Source organism: Phaenicophaeus curvirostris, chromosome 1, assembly GCF_032191515.1.
Source record: "Phaenicophaeus curvirostris isolate KB17595 chromosome 1, BPBGC_Pcur_1.0, whole genome shotgun sequence".
NCBI classification, from domain to species: domain Eukaryota; kingdom Metazoa; phylum Chordata; class Aves; order Cuculiformes; family Cuculidae; genus Phaenicophaeus; species Phaenicophaeus curvirostris.
In genome coordinates this window covers 182,788,678-182,808,510 of record NC_091392.1, presented here as the reverse complement: position 1 = coordinate 182,808,510, position 19,833 = coordinate 182,788,678, and the positions used below count along the sequence as shown (strand labels likewise).

Sequence of the window (19,833 nt, the reverse complement as noted above, 5' to 3'; positions counted from 1 at the left end):
AAAGCTAGTAAGCAGTTTAATATTAAAGTGCATAGATTGTCCACGTTTGGAAAAGGAAATGATTGAAGAAGCAATAGCTGTTGCGATTATGGACTTCTGGGGAGTAATCCATCATCAATTTAGCAAACCACAGATATCTCTTTAAGAACCACTTTTTACTCTCCTCAAATCCTGCAAATGCATTTCTAATAAGTGTCAGGATGGTGATAAACCTCTAGCTGAGAGTGAGAAGCTGCAATTAAATAATCAAATAGACTGATCTTTCATAATTTACAGGTATTCATATTCCTTCAATAAATAAAAGAATATACTTTATCTTTTGCTTCTGTATAGCTTTTGAAACAAAAGTTCTAGCAACTTAAATAAATGATTCTAATAGCTTGACATGAATTATGCTGACAGGAACCATTTATGATTATGATGGTGCCCAGAATCTTTAAAGAACCTACAAAGTTAAATAAAGGCTTACAAGTCTCTTAAGCTACTTTTTATTTGCATAGAAAAATATTTATCATAGGAGTCAATTATCATGTGAGAGAAATTGCATTTAGTAATTGAAAAAGATAGCTAAAAAGTTTCTGTGGGTTATTGCAACAGTACAAGAATACAAGATGCCTCCATTTATTAAAAAATGTAAAACAAATTGTGAAAGCTAAAGCAGGCTACAAAACAGAAAGTCCCCGTATTATCTTTCTCTTGACTACTATGTTACAAGATCATGTGCCACAGTTGAGTACTATAAAGTGTAGTTCTGCGTTTGCTAATATAAGTCTTAAAACATTCCCCCCCAAAAGCACTATGCAAAATATATATATTTGTAAATGCTTCCTCCTGTAAGTGTCACAACTTTGTTATTACATAATCACCCTGATCAATTGTTTCCTCTTTCCCATCACTGTCAATGCTAATGTCCAATTCCTTGTCCAGCTGATCCTGCGTTGTGGCCGGTTCTGAGTTCTGTAACTCTGTTTTCTCTGTATCTGAAGCACAAATACTCCTCTCTTCCTGTGAATCCGAAGAGTCACTGCTATTTTGTGATTTGGCTAACGCACATTTTTCTTCAGGACTGTGAACATTTAATTCACAGTTCATGGTCAGTTCTCCCTCTTCCAGTTTAGCAGTTTCCTCACATTGTTCTTCTGCCTGTTGACGGGAAACTTCTTCAGAAACAGTGTATATTTTATTTGTACATTGTTCCATAGAGTTTGTTTTTGATCGTCTGTGAAATAATCCCAAATTTTTTATGTCTGTTACAAAATTCACACGCTTATGTTTCTCCTTAGTAGACTCTGACACCATCATTGCTGAGCCGTTGCTTACATTATGTGCTTCAGAGGCAATAGTGGCTGATCGTGGGTGAATCATTGTTGTTATGTCAAAAAGGCTGAAGTTCTTTTTCTTTCCTTTCTTGTTTCCTTCATTCTCACTGTTTTCTTCATTTTCAGACAGAGAAGCAGCATCTTTGTTATTCTTTGCAGACTGCAAATTAGACAGCTTGCTCCCTTTTAACAAACCCAGGACTTCAAAACGAAAGCTGGAAATATCTTGTTTTAACTCCTAAAAATTAGGAAAAAAAATGAAACGTCAGAGGAAGAAAGCTAATCTGATTTTTCCTCTCATAATTCAAAAATAAATTAAAAAAAGACTTTTTCTAAAGATCAGTAATAAACTTTGCTATCTGAATAATATTTGGCATTTTCAAGGTGCTTGTCAGACTCTGTCTAACGGATCTTTCAGGTGAGATAGACAAGTGATCAACAATTTTATCAGAGGAAGCAAGAGACGAAATGTGCCTTAGCCTAGACAACTCCTAGAAATCACTGACAGTCTTGAGGAAGGAGCATAGTCAACTTGAAGGCTTAGAGCCAACCTGTTAGTGTTATCCCATTGTAACAACAGCATTGTGATCACGTGTTAACACCATCCCTTACACACACACACATGCACACACAGATGTATGAATGCACAAGGCAGAAACAAGCGTGTGCACTTCCATCTGAGTAGCAGCACATGTAGGTCTTGTGCATTCCCACTCGATGCTTGGTAGCTGGCAGCTAAGTCAGAGCTAATCACTGCAGGCTGCTTTCTGCCAGTGTAAACTGTCTCTTGAAGACCTGTCTCAGGAGAAGGCACTTTGCCTTCAGGAGGTCCCTATTTCTTTTGATATTCTCTGAAAGGATGATGAAGTAATTAGCTCAGGCTCTGGCTGTATCTGCTGCATGCCTAAGCTGAGGCAGATGAATATGATTTTGAACATTTTGAGTTTGAGGTGCCAACAGCAACAGAAATGTTAGATGATAGAAATAGACAGGGATGGATGTAAACATTATTATATATACAGCCCTGTTCACTTCATATGTGTCAAACAATTTTAATATTTGGCTGCTTATTGAAGTTTTTCATCTTTTAAATCACGTAAAAGGTGTTCTGTATATAAATAAATGCACAACGGAATCTGTAGCAGAAAATCTCTATTTCCTAGTGCACTGAAACTATTTGCATCATGGTTTAGGAAATATGTTGTTACATACACTTCGTCACACTTTGCTGTCCCCTTACTTGGGCATAATTCAAGCTATCTGATAAAATTGATAACTGCTCTGTCTAAAGAAAGGAGACAACTTGCTGGAGTCCATGTACAATACTATCTATGTGTGGTCCATCAGGACACAGACACTACATTAGGAAGTAAGTTATATACTGCTTGATCAACTGGGCAGTTTGAGAAATATGCTTCACAGTCTTATAAAATCAATAAAAATTTATAAATATATAAGTTATCATATACCTTAAAATTTTCTTCTGTCAATCCTTCCTCGGTTTTGGCATCTCTTATCATTGCTGCAACGTATCTCTTAACCAAATTTCTCATAACCTCCTAAAAATAAAAAATATTGTGTTAGATTTCTTGGTACTGGTTACCAAAACTACACTCACTGGGCCTGCATGTAATTCTTTGTGCTTTAGGAACATGACAAAGAAGGACAAACCTTAGATCTGGTTGAAAATCTGTTCTGCTTTTCAATGGAAAGTGCTGATATTAACCATTCTGAGAATGGCTGCATTTGGTTTCACCAAAGGCATGTCACATGCCGGTAACATGCAATCTGACAGTGAGCAGTTGTTGATGCTTCATGAGCAGTGTAAGTTTAGAGCAGCAGCATAATGTTATTTTCCTTCTATACTCTCCCAAGCCTCCCGTGATGTGAAATTCAGAGACTTTCTCAATCAGAAATGATAGCTCTAGGTGTAATGCACTGTGACAGTTATTCCTATGTGTTTTGAACTCATGTAAAATTCCAGCATCCACAAATAATCTGCCAATGAATTCTACGGCATAGCTGGAATAAAATTCCACTTGGTGTTTTGCTTATTTTTAACCTGCTTTCTGACATGCTTTCATTGCTGCCTTTTATTTCTAAGAATCCTAAAATTATTTAGGTTGAAAGAGATGCCTGGAGGCTGTTTGATCCAGCTCAGAGCCATGTTCAGTCAAGTGCAGAATATCTCTGAGGGTGAAGATGCTGCAGCCTCCCTGGTCAACTTTTTTCCAGTTCTTTACTACAGTCACTGTGATGACGATTTTTCTTATGGAATTTTCCTTCCAGAAACTTGTGCCCATTAACTCCCTTTCTTTTCCTGTGCACCTCTAAGGAAAATCTGTCTCCCTCATTTCCTTATCCACCCACTATGTTATTGAAGATAGCAATTATAACCCCCTTAACCTAATCCAGGCTGAAATTCAAGCTTCTCCTTTTATGTCAGCCCTCTAACCATTGTGGTGGCCCTTTCTTGGATTCCTTTCAGCTTGTTAACATCTCTCATAGTGGGGAGTCCTCCACTGCTCCAGACAGACTCACTGTCACTTTCACAGGTTGGAAAAATCCTAGTTTATCTAGTCATTTCCCATATAGAATCCATTAAGCACCAAACCTACAAGTGTACAGCCCACATCTTGCTTGACTTGCAAACCTTTTAACACAACAAAAATCAAAATAAATCTGAAAATTATTCCATGTCACAGAATCACAGAATCACAGAATAACCAGGTTGGAAGAGACCCACCGGATCATCGAGTCCAACCGTTCCCATCAAACACTAAACCATGCCCCTTAGCACCTCGTCCACCCGTGCCTTATACACCTCCAGGGAAGGTGACTCAACCACCTCCCTGGGCAGCCTCTTCCAGTGCCCAATGACCCTTTCTGTAAAGAATTTTTTCCTAACGTCTAGCCTAAACCTCCCCTGGTGGAGCTTGAGGCCATTCCCTCTTGTCCTGTCCCCTGTCACTTGGAAGAAGAGGCCAGCACCCTCCTCTCTACAACGTCCTTTCAGGTAGTTGTAGAGAGCAATGAGGTCTTCCCTCAGCCTCCTCTTCTCCAGGCTAAACAACCCCAGCTCTCTCAGCCGCTCCTCATAAGGCCTGTTCTCCAGCCCCTTCACCAGCTTTGTTGCTCTTCTCTGGACTCGCTCCAGAGCCTCAACATCCTTCTTATGGTGAGGGGCCCAGAACTGAACACAATACTCGAGGAGCGGTCTCACCAGTGCTGAGTACAGAGGGAGGATAACCTCCCTGGACCTGCTGGTCACGCCGTTTCTGATACAAGCCAAGATGCCATTGGCCTTCTTGGCCACCTGGGCACACTGCTGGCTCATATTCAGTCGGTTGTCAACCAACACCCCCAGGTCCCTCTCCTCCAGGCAGCTTTCTAGACAGACTTCTCCTAGTCTGTAGCACTGCATGGGGTTGTTGTGCCCCAAGTGCAGGACCCGGCATTTGGCCTTGTTAAACCTCATGCCATTTGACTCTGCCCAGCGGTCCAGCCTGTTCAGATCCCTTTGCAGAGCCTCCCTACCCTCCAGCAGATCAACACTTCCACCCAGCTTCGTGTCGTCCGCAAACTTGCTAAGGGTGCACTTGATGCCTTCATCCAGGTCATTGATGAAGACATTGAACAGGGCTGGACCCAGCACTGAGCCCTGGGGAACCCCACTTGTCACTGGCCTCCAGCTGGATTTCACACCATTTCCCACCACTCTCTGGGCCCGGCCATCCAACCAGTTTTCCACCCAGGAGAGTGTGCGCCTGTCCAGGCCAGAGGCCGACAGTTTCTCAAGCAGAACGCTGTGAGAAACTGTGTCAAAGGCTTTTTGTGCTACAAAATCAGAAGCTGAAGCAGGAGATCTAGGCAGAGGGGTTATTAAGGGACAGGAAGTTGTCTACAGGGAGTCAAAGCTGGAGAGATGGAGAGCAGGTTCTGATGTAGCATGTCAGTAGGCTGAACATACGATCCTGATGACTTCCCACAGAAAGGGGAGAATACGTGTTTGCTTTTTTAAAAGCAATCCATGTTACAGTGGGAAAAATAATGGTTAGTATGTTATTGTAGGCTTTTTCTTTTCTTTTTTCCAGCTTTCTAATGAAATTCTTCTTTATTTATTTATTTAATTTTAAATTTTTTTCCTCCTGAAGGCCTTTTGGAGGAAGAGAAAAAACAGTCACCCCCAAAATAAACAATAAACATGAACCTGTACCTGGTATTGATGATGTCTTCTCAGATTGTCAGCTGCACGCCTCTGAAAAAAAAAGAAAATAATAGAAAAACATTAATCCCTGTCTGTTGGTAAAATACTTGCAGCATAGCAAACCAGGAAATCTGTGCAGTATGTGGTATCTAATAAGCTGAGAGAGACAGATCAACATCTGATGAAAAAATCGCAGTGTTGGAGCAAAGCTTGTCATTAGCTTTACAGAAGGAAGAATGTCGTCATTAGGAAGGCAAAGTGGATTGCCTATATTCTCAACAATGTGCTTCTATTCCTGCATTGACGCGGATGTGATGGGGCAGCCCGGGCTCTGCTTGCAGAGCCCTGAAGTTACTGATCTGAGACAGAAGAGGAACAACATGATCATTTCACTCACTTGCACAGACTGAAGAGCATTTTACTGAAATGAGAAAAGCTTAACATAAGCATAGTGCTATCAAGACACTTGCTATGGCTACTAACATCTCATTTAACACAGAGCTCAACAAAACTTGCACTGTAAAACCATATCAAAGAGAAAAAATCCTGCTTAGTTTCCTATAAAAATACTTGGTTACAGAGATGGGTACAGAATAAAGAAACTTAGTTTGCCGTGCAGAATTTCGTGGTTATAAGGAGAGAGGATAAGAAGGAAAGATGGTGAAAGGGCTGGAGAACAGGCCTTATGAGGAGCGGCTGAGAGAGCTGGGGTTGTTTAGCCTGGAGAAGAGGAGGCTGAGGGGTGACCTCATTGCTCTCTACAACTACCTGAAAGGACGTTGTAGAGAGGAGGGTGCTGGCCTCTTCTCCCAAGTGACAGGGGACAGGACAAGAGGGAATGGCCTCAAGCTCCACCAGGGGAGGTTTAGGCTAGACGTTAGGAAAAAATTCTTTACAGAAAGGGTCATTGGGCACTGGAACAGGCTGCCCAGGGAGGTGGTTGATTCACCTTCCCTGGAGGTGTTTAAGGCACGGGTGGACGAGGTGCTGAGGGATATGGTTTAGTGTTTGGTAGGAACAGTTGGACTCGGTGATCCGGTGGGTCTCTTCCAGCCTGGTTATTCTGTGATTCTGTGATTCTGTGATAGTAACTCTGAAAAGGAACTGCAAAAAGAAGCGTGGCAGGGTGATAACGCGGTACAGGCTTCAAGGAAGTCTTGCTTTAGATAATACTGCTGTATCTAAGGGCTGTCCAGTAGAAAGAGGGTGGGGGGGAAGGTCCTGAATTACTTAGTTCTTGAATTGTAGTTGTCCTCAATAGCATGAGTCACATTTTCCTATTCTTGGTCTTCATTATCCCTGACTGGAGAAAGGCTTACAAATTGAACTTAGGTTCTTATATATGCTGCTGGTGAGGAAAGGTGTCTGACCACTGATTGTATTTCTACAAAACAGAACATTTAGAGGATCTTAAAATAGGATAAAAGTATATTTTCAGTATACTTGTTAAAATTGACCTCAGTTGTGAAGTGAGGCAGGCACAGTAAGGTATTTTGCCATCTTCTTTTACTTGAAAATGATTGGCAATTTATGCTTAGTTGTTTTGCTGTACTTGAAATCAGTTTATACTTTAGGATTGATCTCTTCTTTGTAATTAATTTGAGGGATGCGGTAGTTGTGTGGTTGGTCTTAAAATATACTAGAAAGGAGAAAATAATTATTTCCTAATTGCTCTGAACAGACGTCTTGCAGTAGGGCTTTACACATAAATATCTTGTATTCAGTACTTTTCCAGATCGTGTTTGTGTGTGTATGCCTTAAGAGAAAATGGAAATTCCTTGTGTTTAAGGGTAGAGGGACGAAAGCCAGCCCTGGGAATGCCGATATCTCCCACGACCTGTCTTTAGCAAGGTGCAATTTCCTGATTTATCGCAGTTGACCACACGATGGAGATGTTTCATTCCCGCTGAGAGAACACTAAGGGAGTCCGTGGCTAAGAGAGCTCTGAACAACAGATCTGACTCGGACGTAAAGGGAAAAAATACTTCAAGGTGTAATTGAAACGCACATCAGTTATAATTCCTGTAAATAAAATGCATGCTGACTCTTGTCGTGCAGGCTGCTTTCCACGGTTGCTGTTTGTTTTGCTTTATTTTACAGTGAAATATGAAATAAATGCATAGGTTTAATTCTGTATCCATAACAAGAAACAGTGAAGTGAGGTTTATACTTTTTTGGAAATCAGCTCTGAAACTCCCAGAAGCAGAGGCTGTGGCTTTTCCTGTCAATGCAATGTCAAAAAGTGCAGTTTAGGGTACTCTGTAAACAATTTAATTTCTATAGTAACGGGTCCAGAACAGTGGTACTGCACTTAATAATTGTTTTCAATCCATACCACTGAGAAGCTGAAAAAGAATGCATGTACCGGTGTGTCTTCATACACAGACAAATACATAGTACGCAGGGAACTATGCATACACATAACCTATGACTGTTATTAACCCCATTAATTCTCCATCTCCTGTTTAAATGCTCAGATTCAGTTTCCAGTTCATAGTCAACATTTGATTCCTTCTGAAAGCAGGAAAAATCTGAAATCTGAAATCAAGCTATGAACTACAAATAAAATGGCATTCATTCTCATATTGTCCTTACTCAGTTCTCAGCCAGCCTGCTTTTCTCTACTGGTCATAGTCAAATTTGTGGTTATTCAAAATTTGTTTCAACTAACCACTGTGCCATGTGCATAAGTGTTGAAAACTATTACTAGCAAAGAGATAAAAGTTAAGTCTGACGGAAGGGAGAAACAGGGGAAGAAACACTCTTCTGATGACAAGGTAGTATGAGATTATGAAATTCAAGGGGATACTTTTATCGCTTTCCAAAGGAGGTAATAATATCATCTAGAAAGCTTTAGTGTTAATTCTATAGTAGTGGTAAGTATTCCGGTCTTCCTGCTTAAGCTGTTCCTAGTAATTGGCATTGTTTGGAAGAAAAATCTCTTTAGCAGTCAAAAACGTAAAAATTATTCATCTGAAGTGTTTTATCAAAATTATATGTTTTATAAAGCAGGAATTCATATTTTCTTAGTGAGAAAGGTCGAGAAAATGTAAAGATTGTGCAAAGTTACAGGATATACTCCCCATCTTGAATATAAGTGTCCCAAAAAAACAGTAAGAACTTATCTGTGTTGACAAAGAGTTCCTCATGAGATGATCTTGGCTACAAAACAAACACTCCAGATTTCTGATTTCCATTTTGTCTGGAATATGTTATTTTTTCACTCAACATCCAACACTTATTATAAGAAAATATTTATATTGACTTAGGAGTTGCAGAAGTTTCCACTTGGAGAAAAAAAGAGTAGGAAAAGGAGAAAGGAGATTTACTCTGAGAAATTATAATAGTTATCATGCAGGTTGCTTGGAAAAAATGGCATAAAAATCTAGATAGCTAAAAAAGAGGTATCTATTTATCTAAACAACAGATGCACAAACACCTTTGGAAGATATCTCTGACAATCCTTTCTGTATTTTCCTCTGAAAAACTTAAAATTATAGGTAAAACACAATTGATGAGAAATGAAGTGGAACGTAATTTGAGGAAATCAGTGCAATTTATTCCAGTGTGACTGAGGTTTCCGTCCTTACATCTCTTCTATTTCAAAATAGCAATGGACTTCAGGTGACCAACAGGAGTATCCATGAGACACCCAAAGACCTTTGGTAGTCAGAAAAACTTCAGCCTAATCAACAGAGTTACGTTACTAGTCTGGATTTTGCAAAGGTGAGCTGACAAATTTAATAGAACTGCTATATATATAAAAAGAGCAGCACACAATGTTATTTCAGAGTTTTAAGTGTAGGAGATACTTCGTGATAATAGCTAAAAAGAATGCCGCATACCTGGAATATGTCAAAATGACAGAAAATAAAAATGTGCTGAAATCTGAAAGGTAGAAGATCTCTATCTGATTAATAGCAGACCTGACATACTAATAAATCACATGTAACCATCCTGGCCTTCCCTCAGCTCTATCTATGGCTAAGAAAGCTGCCATCAGCATGGCTGGGCAGCATGTTGCTTTGGAGGAAAATTCTGTCCCTTGAAAAAGCTCTCCTTGACTCCACTACCCACTGCTTCAGCCGCCCCAGTACAACAAAGGATGTCAGAATTGACAATCCAAGGGGAAGTAAATTAATCAGCTCTTTTCAGAGGCACCTTACTTTCCTGCAGACCCTGTTCTTTCCAATGATAGCTTTGTTATAAGCAGCACTGGAGATGGTCTGCCCAAGCAATCATACCACACTTATTTCTACTGACAGTGTTATTCTTCACGTAAGCCTCATAAATCCTTTCACTAGCAAGTCCACTGCAAATTATTGTGACTCTGTATATAATGAACTTTCAATTGTGCAAATCCATATACACATGCAGAGTGGATTGCTGGTGACACATTTAATACAACCATGATTCATTCATAGGTCATGACTCCTGGTTTTGGTACTAAGCTTTCTTATGTAGATATCATGCCTGACCCTTCAAAAAAAATGGCTTTAACAAGCCAGCTGCATTCTTTCTATGGCCTGTTTTGTATCCCCTAGCACTGACTGAGTCTTTGGATGCACATTATTCCTTTTTTTCTACTGGAAAATACCATAGTAGAATCAGAGAATCAGAGAATGGTTTGGGTTGGAAGGAACCTTAAAGATCATCTAGTATCAAATCTCCTAGCATAAGCAGGGATACTTCCCAGCAGCCCAGGCTGCTCAAGGCCCCATCCAGCCTGGCTCTGAACATTTCCAGGGAGGGAAAATCCACAACTTCAATGGGCAACCTGTTCCTGTGGCTTACCACCCTCATCGTGAAGAATTTCTTCCTATCAGTACATGTCCTTGTAAAAATTCCCTCCCCAGCTTTCTTGTAGGCCCCCTTCAGGTGCTGTAAAGCCATTATAAGGTCTCCTGAGAGCCTTCTCTTCTCCAGGCTAAACAAGCCCAACTCTCTCAGCCTCTCCTCATAGCAGAAGTGCTCCAGCCCTCTCATCATCCTTGTAGCCCTCCTCTGGATCTGTTCCAATGGCTCCATATCCTTCTTATGTTGAGATTTCCAGAACTGGACACAGTACTCCAGATGAGGTCTTACAAGAGCGGAGTAGAGCGGCAGAATCACCTCCCTTGCCCTGCTGGCTATGCTTCTTTTGATGCAGCCGAGCATATGGTTGGTCCTCTGGGCTGCGAGTGCACATTGCCAGCTCATGTCAAGCTTCTCATCAATGAGCATCCCCAAGTACTTCTCCGCAGGGCTGCTTTCAATCACATTATCCCCCATCCTGTACTGAAATCAGGGACTGCCCCACCCCAGGTGTAGGACCTTGCACTTGGTCTTCTTGAACTTCATGAGATTCATACAGGCCCACTTCTCCAGCTTGTCCAGGTCCCTCTGGATTGCATCCCAGCCTTCTGGTGACACCACTCAGCTTGGTGTCATCTGCAAACTTGCTAAGGGTACACTCCATCTTGCTGTTTATATCATTGATGAAGATATAAGAACCCTGAGGGATGCCACTTGTCATGGATCTCCATCTGGACATCAAGCTGTTGACAACTACTTTCTGAATGAAACCATCCAACCAGTTTCTTATCCACTGTACCAGTTTCTTATCCACCGTACCATCCACTCATCAAATCCCTGTCTCTCCAATTTAGAGAGAAGGAGACTGTGTCAAAGGCTTTACAGAAGTCCAGATAGATTATATCCATTGGTTTGCCCCTGTCAATCATAGAAAGCCACTAGGCTGGTCATACAGGACTTGCCGTTGTAGAAGCTATGTTGGCTGTCTCTAATCACCTCTCTGTCCTCCATGTGCTTTAGCATAGCTGCTAGGAAGATCTGTTCCATGATCTTCCCAGGCACAGAGGCCAGGCTGAAAGGTTGGTAGTTCCCAGGGTCATCTTTTTTACCCTTTTTAAAAATGGGCACAATGTTACCCTTCTCCCAGTCACCAGAGACTTCTCCTGACTGCAATGACTTTTCAAATATTAGAGAGTGAGTCTTGGCCACCATACTGGCCAATTCCCTCAGGACTCTGGGAGGCATCTCATTAGGTCCCCTAGACTTATATATGTTCAGGTTCCTCAGGTGGTCATGACCCTGATACTCCCCTACAGTGGGAGGGTGCTCCCTGGTCCCGATTTTCTTGTCCCATGACCCAGGAGGGGTGAGAAGAGTGGTTGTTGGTGAAGACCGAGGCAAAATATTGTTGAGTACCTCAGCCTTCTCCTCATCTGTTGATACGAGGTCACCATTTTCATCCATCAGTGGGGGTATGCTTTCTTTAACGTTCCTTTTCTTATTGACACACCTGTAGAAGCCCTTCTTATTGGTCTTCACTTCCCTTGCCAAGTTCAGCTCCAGCTGTGTCTTGGCCTTTCTGATCCCATTCCTACACAACTGGGCAGCATTCCTATATTCTTCCCAAGCTACCTGACCCTACTTGCACTGCCTTTGCAGTTCCCTCATGTTCTTCAGTTTGACCAGCAGGTCTCAACTCAACCACATTGGTCTCCTCCCTTCCCTGCCCGATTTCCTGCATCTGGGGACTGAGCGCTCCTGTGCTTTCTGGAAATCATCCTTAAATATTTGCCAGGTCTGTTGCACCCCCTTGACCCTGAGGACCATGTCCCAGGGGGTCCTACTGACTAGCTCCTTGAAGAGCTTGATATTTGCTTTCCTGAAATTCAGAGTCCTGACAATACTCCTCACCTGCCTCATAGCCCTCAGGACCTTGAACACCACCACTGTGTGATCACTGCAGCCCAGGCTGCCTCCGATCTTGATGTCACTGATGAGCTCATTTGCATTGATGATCATGAGGTCCAGTATTGCCTCCCCTCGGGTAGGGGTGTCTATTACCTGGGTTAAGAAGTTATCTTCAATGCACTCAAGGAGTCTCCTGGATTGCCTACAGCTTGCCACGCTATTTTTCCAGCAGATGTCAGGGTGGTTGAAGTTCCCTCGTATGATAAAAGCTTGTGAGTGTGAAGCCTCCTCTAGCTGGAGGAAGCAGGCTTCATCAGTTGGCTCTCTTTGATCAGGTGGCCTGTGATATACACCAACCACAAGGTTCCTTTTGCTGCCTTGGTCTTTTATTCTGACCCAGAAGATTTCAAACTGTACATCACCATAGATTAGAGCTTCCAAGTACGAAAGTTAGTATTCAGTGTTTTCAGAACAAAATGTTTCAAAATCTGAGTTCTGCTTTACAGACAACATGGGGTCCATACAGCTATAACACCAATGTAAGAAAATGAGCCTGAAACTGAGTTTGTAATGTTTATTCCTCAGTACTGGTCATAGGGAAGGAATTGGAGTTCATAATGCAGGACTCAAAGAAAAGAAGTAGGACCCAACAAAGCTTATCTTTTTGCTCTGAGGCTAGAGTTATTACAAGGAGATTCCAGTAAGCCAGAGTCAGAGAGCTGTCAGCTGAGATTCCCAAACAAAAAGCAGAGAAAACTCTTCATATCCCTTCAGCTGCAACGGCACAGAGGTTCTAAATTTAATTTGTTATGCAGTTTATTGGGACAACTGAAGAAGTTCTGGGAACCCAAGTCTGCACTATGAGTAATGGGAATAAGTTTTTGAACACCAGAAAGCAGTGCGTTCCTCCAGAACAAACTGAGATCAAAACAGAGTGTCTGTTGATGACTTAACTTCTTGGGGAAAATCCAGTTAAAAGCATCTGGTTTACTTCTACCTAAACTGTGTGTAGATCTGACTGCTGGACTGAACAGTGGCTTTCACACTTTGATGGGTACAGATAGATTTTCCTAAGGTGGAAAAGAGAGCACATAGCTCATACCAACATCTTATCCCATGTTGGAGTTTGAGTGCATAACTGGGACTAGAAACTGCAAAATGTTCCAAATTCGGATAGCCCTAGTGGGGCTTCTGTTATAGCTGAAGAGCTAGCTGCAAATATTTATAGTTTTATCAGATGCCCAGATGTGTAGACTGAGTCTGCCTGGTCAGCCATGGCTGCTGACCTTTTCCAGGCAGCTGGAAGTCTTGTTGCTATGATGGCTCTGCTGGTGAGCCCTGTACTTCAGAGAGGTTTTAGCTATACTTGCAGCTAAGTACCTGTCCTGTAGTGGAAACTAGAGATGGATACAGCCCTATTGTCTCACAAACTTTGAGATTTTTGTTTTCTTTCATGAAACATTTTTTTTTATATATTTACTCTACAGAAATTAATCAAAAACGTCCTACCTCTCTCCTTTACCTACATCTTCCACCCCCGGACAGTTCAGTAATTAGTGGTTCACACTAAAATCATAAGGAAACCAGTTTCAACTCCTTCTCTTCTGTTCTCCAAGAGAGCATATTTTCCCCCTCAACGTATTAATGATTTTGCAATGGAAATCTCTCCTGTCAGAGTTTTTCTGCTTGGGGTAGATAATTAAATATTCACTGGAGAACAGAAGAGAACCTGGGTCTCCATTAGCCCAAGCTATTTGTTTTAAACGGCACCTGCTTTTTCTATCTCCAAACAGAAATTCCATCCTGAAACTGAAGTCTTTCCCAATTGGTATACATTAGTGAAAAAGTCAGGGTTTAAGGATTCTATTATTTTTTTCATTAAGAAATGAAAGCTCTATTTGGAAAACTTCTCAACCAGCTCTGTGTATAGACTCCCTGCCCTCTGACCCTTTGCTGCACCAGTTTCCAAAACCCAATATATTCATTTCTAGACAGTGATATTTCGGAACCCCCTTCCTCACCATGTCTTTCAGCACAAGACTACCCTTCTTTATTATTCCACAGAGCCAGGAATGCTTTTACTCTCAGAGCTAGAGTTTGAGAGGGTGAAAAAAAAATCCCTTACCCTGGATGAGAAATCTAAACAGAAAATATTATCCTGAAGGTTTTGAAGGGATATGTAACAGTATTCTGGATTGGTCTCAGTCAAACAGGGGTATTGTGTTAACTAACCCAAGGTCCTCAGCTGCTATACACTGGTGTCACTCCATGAATTTTAATATCAATCTATCAGTTTGCACTAGCTAATCATGCCTACCAAATGTTTAACAAATGCCTAGAAGCATTGCCCACTCTCCCACACACACAAGTACATCACTCTTCTGATTTTCCCTTTCTAACAAAATATCAGTTTTTCCTCCAGCTGGTCTTTGCATTTACTTCTTCTTCTTGCTAGGTTACACAGTAATGTTTTATTCTTGAAATTCTTCACCATTCATGCTAGTTCATGTCTTTTATTTTTATTTCTATCTGAATCACTCTTTGTCTCACTTCACTGCTTTTCTAATATCAATTTTAATGGGATTTTTAAGTGTTTTTTTCTTGTAATCTATGATTAGGTTGTTTAGATGTCATTCTCATGCTTATAAGCTTCCTTTTCTGGGTGTTTCCTTCCTATCTACAAGAATGACAGCTAAGTGAAGCATATTTTGCTTTCACAATGTAGAAACTGGCCAACAAGACCAGGATAATGCAATAAGGCTGATTAGAGGCTTTCCACAAGGAGGAAAAAAATCCATTCATCAGCTTAGGAATTGTGAATTAGTTTTACCTGTCACTCTTCCTCTTTATCAAGTATCTGTACACCCCTGTGAACTTGTTCCTCCAAGTATACCTGGTGACTAAACTGTATGTCAGGACATGACAAGAGAATATGTAAGGAAAGGTCGATAGAATAATGCTCCAGCACAGAATTATATCATATCCCCATCTTCTTTGAAATGAATGGAAGTTTTGCTACCAAAGTTAACAGCGTGAGGTCTATAACTCTTTCTTCTTCCCCTTACCCACATATGGCACTCATATTCTCACTTTGCTATATTAGTTCCCAACAGACTTGAAAACATAAATATTCACCAAATCCCTGTGGAATAGGGAAAGTGCAATTTTACCCGCATTTAATCCACATTTTACCCACAAGACTTTTCTTTATGTTGAAGTTGACTAAATGCAGCCTAGTTACTGAGGGACTGATTCACTCAGTCTGGGGAATGCAAAAAGCATAATTGTTAGGTTGGGTTGTTGCCTGGATGTTTCCTCTGACAATACAGAAAAACTGTGCGGCTGACAGAGGTATGTCAACTGGATAAAGCTAGGAGGGACAAATTCAAATCTGCTTTACACACTGCAGCTATCAGAGAAAGCCTATGGCTGAGATATTACACAGGCATCTATTGAATCCAGGTACAGAATTATTCTTGCTCCCCTTGTGTGTATTTTCCCTCTTTTTTTCCTAGAAATTTCACTGATAGCACTATTAGAACAGGGTACCAAGGTGATTCTGAAAAAAAACTCTACCTGTTATTTCATATAGGCAAATGTGAGTAAATGCTGTTACCTTTTGAAGTATTTTCTTTAATGGGAACAGCTTTCAGTAAGAATGCTTTTATGGTAAACACATTTTACTACACGCAGAGACAGAGAAACAGAGAATATTCCATGATGAATACTTCATACAGAAGTGTGTTGTTCATGAAATATCAGTGATAGTTGAACAGTGACCCTTGAGCTAGACATCAGCAACCATACCTCTAGGACTGGTAGACAAGTATAGGCACAGGATCTCTCATATTTGTTTTGCTTTTAATCTTGCATTATAGGTAGTTGAGACACAGTCATGATTCATATTGTCATTGCACAGGAATGTGATGATGCTTTCTCTTCAGTCAAATGGAATGACGTGAATTTAAAAAATAAATATTCTCCACTACTAGTATTTTCTAACTCATATGCATGTTATTTCTCAGTTTGGATGCTCTATAAGGCTGTGAAAGACTCATCTATATAGCAAAGAAGAGGACCATAGGCAGATTAAAACACAACACTTACCCCTATTGTACCAAAACTTTCAGGCTTTCTTCTAATTTTTTTCTTGCAAAGATGTCTCCATAACCATTTGATCAGATACCAAAGAGACTTTGGGCTTGGTATGACATTGAAAGGAGTGGGCAGAGTTCCTCCTTCTTCAAAGTAGCTCATCCAGAGCTTTGTTCGAGCAAACTTCCACTCAATGTCTGCATGATCCTGTGCACAAGAAACACAACACCAGCACAGATGTTGCTGTAATTAAGTAGATAAAACAAACCTATAAAAATCTGAAAACCTTAAACTAGAACAACCCTGAAATACTAATTGATTTTCTTCTTAAAATACTGACATCGTCTTTTGACAGAAGGTCTTCAGCACACAGCAAAGCTAAGGTGCTTTACTTCAGTCAAGAAATGTTAGATAAGTACAGTACATATCCACTTTCAACCTTTCCTTGCCACAGGCTTTTAAATAATTAAAAGTATGTCAAAAACTAAAGGATAATTACAAGTGGAAAAATGCTACATTTCTGGAAGAGGTGTTTTGTTATAATAGCAACTCATTATTATTCCACATAGATCACTCTAATCACTCTGCTGTGTAGCAGCTTCAGTAAGTCTGTAAGTCTCATGCATCTCTCAGTAAATGCCAGCCCTAGAAATTCATGAACAGATTATCCAACATATGATGAGGCCACTTAAAACTCTTGAGTTGAGTATCTTTTTTTCCTCCTACTTCAGTATTGTGTATTTGTATATGTATTATGTATTTTTATTCTTATTTTAAATTTTCTTTCTTTTTGTTTCTATATGGCATTTTATAATTTTGAAAAACTGAAAAAAATCAAAACTAAAGTCCATGGAAAGAGTGCTAAATACTATCAGCTGAACAAGTTTAAGTCACTAATATTAGATTTGGATAACAAACATAGTAACTAAGAACAAGAACTACAGGTGTAGCCCTAGCCTTTAATATTTAGGCAGATATACAGCAATCAAATGAGACATTGAGAAGTTGTAGCGGGAAAAGTATTCAAGCTGCAGTCTGAGTTTTGATTAACGCTAGTGTGTTGTGGTATTTTGTACCAGACTTTGCCAAATAGCATTATATAAACACATGTAGTCAGTATTTCTTTTGTGGAAAAGCTTGTAATTTCCAGATTAGGAAAAAAGGCATACTTTAAAATCTTAGGGCAGTGGAGCTTTGTTTTATTTGTTTGCTTTCTGCATGATCACATTTGAACTATCATGTGATGAATCAGTGTTTATTTGCACTAATCTTCTTAACAGGCAGATGAGAAATAAAAATAATCCAATAAAAAATAAGCCAATAGCTCTGATAAGGATAAGAACAGTTTTAATTAAAGGAGCAAACAGGACACTACTGAATGAGAAGTCATGACCTTTTGTTTGAATTGCTAATGGGTCCAAAATTGACCATGAAACATCAGATCCAATTTCTATTAACTACATATTCACATTTCCAAAATAACAGCATTTTAAAAGTTAATAGATATAATGTATTCAAAATAAAGCTGAGACAGAACAGCCTTCTTGCAGAGCCTCTTTCTCAGGAGATGTCCTGCACAGTGCAACCTGGGCAGAACTGTAGTGTATGTCACTTGCCTGCACTTTAGGACAACCTTCTCAATTGACAAGCTGGCCTCTACAGCAGGGACACCTCTACCCCATTCAGAGTTGTGGGGAAATTTCCCTCTGTATAATCCAGACAGGGTCTGGTTTCTGTTTTCCTTCAACAGCACAAAAGAATTACAACAAATCAGAGAATCTGTCCCAGTATCCTGACAGTAAAAAAATGTTTACTACTAGAAAAATGTGATGTAGTAGCATAGAGAAGGTATACATATATTACAAATGATCTAAGGATAAGGAACAACTTACAGCAATAAGTTGGTAAGAATTATTCATCATGGCTATTAGCATGTTGAGTAGAACAACCAGAGAGATTACATTATAGGTACCAAACATGGTGGCCCCAACGAATTCAGTAAATTCATGCCTCGCTTTCACATTGGTCACATAGAGATTGATGAGTCCAAATATAGACCAGAATAATGACTGCAGCGTTTCAAATAACCTGAAAAACAAAACCCAAAAGGAAAAGCTGTATAATAACAATACGATAAATACAATACAATGCAATACAATACAATACAATACAATACAATACAATACAATACAATACAATACAATACAATACAATACAATACAATACAAGAATAAAGCCTTTGACACAGTTTCTCACAGCATTCTGCTTGAGAGACTGTCAGCCTCTGGCCTGGACAGGCGCACACTCTCCTAGCTGGAAAACTGGTTGGATGGCCGGGCCCAGAGGGTGGTGGTAAATGGTGTGAAATCCAGCTGGAGGACAGTGACAAGTGGGGTTCCCCAGGGCTCAGTGCTGGGTCCAGCCCTGTTCAATGTCTTTATCAATGACCTGGATGAAGGCATTGAGTGCACCCTTAGCAAGTTTGCAGATGACACTAAGCTGGGTGGATGTGTCGATTTCCTAGAGGGTAGGGAGGCTCTGCAAAGGGATCTGAACAGGCTGGACCGCTGGGCAGAGTCAAATGGCATGAGGTTTAACAAGGCCAAGTGCCGGGTCCTGCAACTGGGGCACAACAACCCTATGCAGTGCTACAGACTAGGAGAAGTCTGCCTAGAAAGCTGCCTGGAGGAGAGGGACCTGGGGGTGTTGGTTGACAGCGACTGAACATGAGCCAGCAGTGTGCCCAGGTGGCCAAGAAGGCCGATGGCATCTTGGCTTGTATCAGAAACGGCGTGACCAGCAGGTCCAGGGAGGTTATTCTCCCTCTGTACTTGGCACTGGTGAGACTGCACCTTGAATCCTGTGTTCATTTCAGGGCCCCTCACCACAAGAAGGATGTTGAGGCTCTGGAGTGAGTCCAGAGAAGAGCAACAAAGCTGGTGAAGGGGCTGGAGAACAGGTCTTACGGGGAGTGGCTGAGAGAGCTGGGGTTGTTTAGCCTGGAGAAGAGGAGGCTGAGGGGAGACCTCATTGCTCTCTATAACTACCTGAAAGGAGGTTGTAGAGAGGAGGGTGCTGGCCTCTTCTCCCAAGTGACGGGGGACAGGACAAGAGGGAATGGCCTCAAGCTCCCCCAGGGGAGATTTAGGCTGGACATTAGGAAAAAATTCTTCACAGAAAGGGTCATTGGTCACTGGAACAGGCTGCCCAGGGAGGTGGTTGAGTCACCTTCCCTGGAGGAGTTTAAGGCATGGGTGGACGAGGTGCTAATGGGCACGGTTTAGTGTTTGATAGGAATGGTTGGACTTGATGATCTGGTGGGTCTCTTCCAACCTGGTTATTCTATGATTCTATGATTCTATGAAATCCTCTGTGACTAGATAGTTTGACAAAATTTCACTTTTGTACAGTGTTCAGCTACGCTATAGTGTCCTAAATGTGGGCCCTGGTTGGCCCAGTTGCTCCTGATAATTTTTGAGCAACACTTTTATGCCTGTCTGGTCCCATATT

At 40.9% G+C, this 19,833-nt stretch overlaps 1 protein-coding gene across 3 annotated transcripts in view; it reads right to left on the bottom strand.

Moving 5' to 3' along the window:
- Window positions 1–207: 207 nt before the first annotated feature.
- The window catches only part of TRPC4 (transient receptor potential cation channel subfamily C member 4), a 153,181-nt gene continuing 133,555 nt past the window's right edge, over window positions 208–19,833 (bottom strand). For 2 of the 3 annotated variants that reach the window (XM_069882016.1, XM_069882022.1), the window contains exons 4-8: window positions 18,216–18,411; window positions 16,336–16,530; window positions 5,536–5,577; window positions 2,789–2,878; window positions 209–1,557 (exon numbers count right to left, since the gene is read on the bottom strand). In XM_069882016.1, the coding sequence (XP_069738117.1) occupies window positions 841–1,557; window positions 2,789–2,878; window positions 5,536–5,577; window positions 16,336–16,530; window positions 18,216–18,411 (1,240 nt within the window). In that variant the 3' untranslated portion in view covers window positions 209–840. Of the gene's footprint in view, window positions 1,558–2,788; window positions 2,879–5,535; window positions 5,578–16,335; window positions 16,531–18,215; window positions 18,412–19,833 lie in introns of all 3 variants that reach the window. The other variant, XM_069882008.1, reaches the window with a different exon arrangement.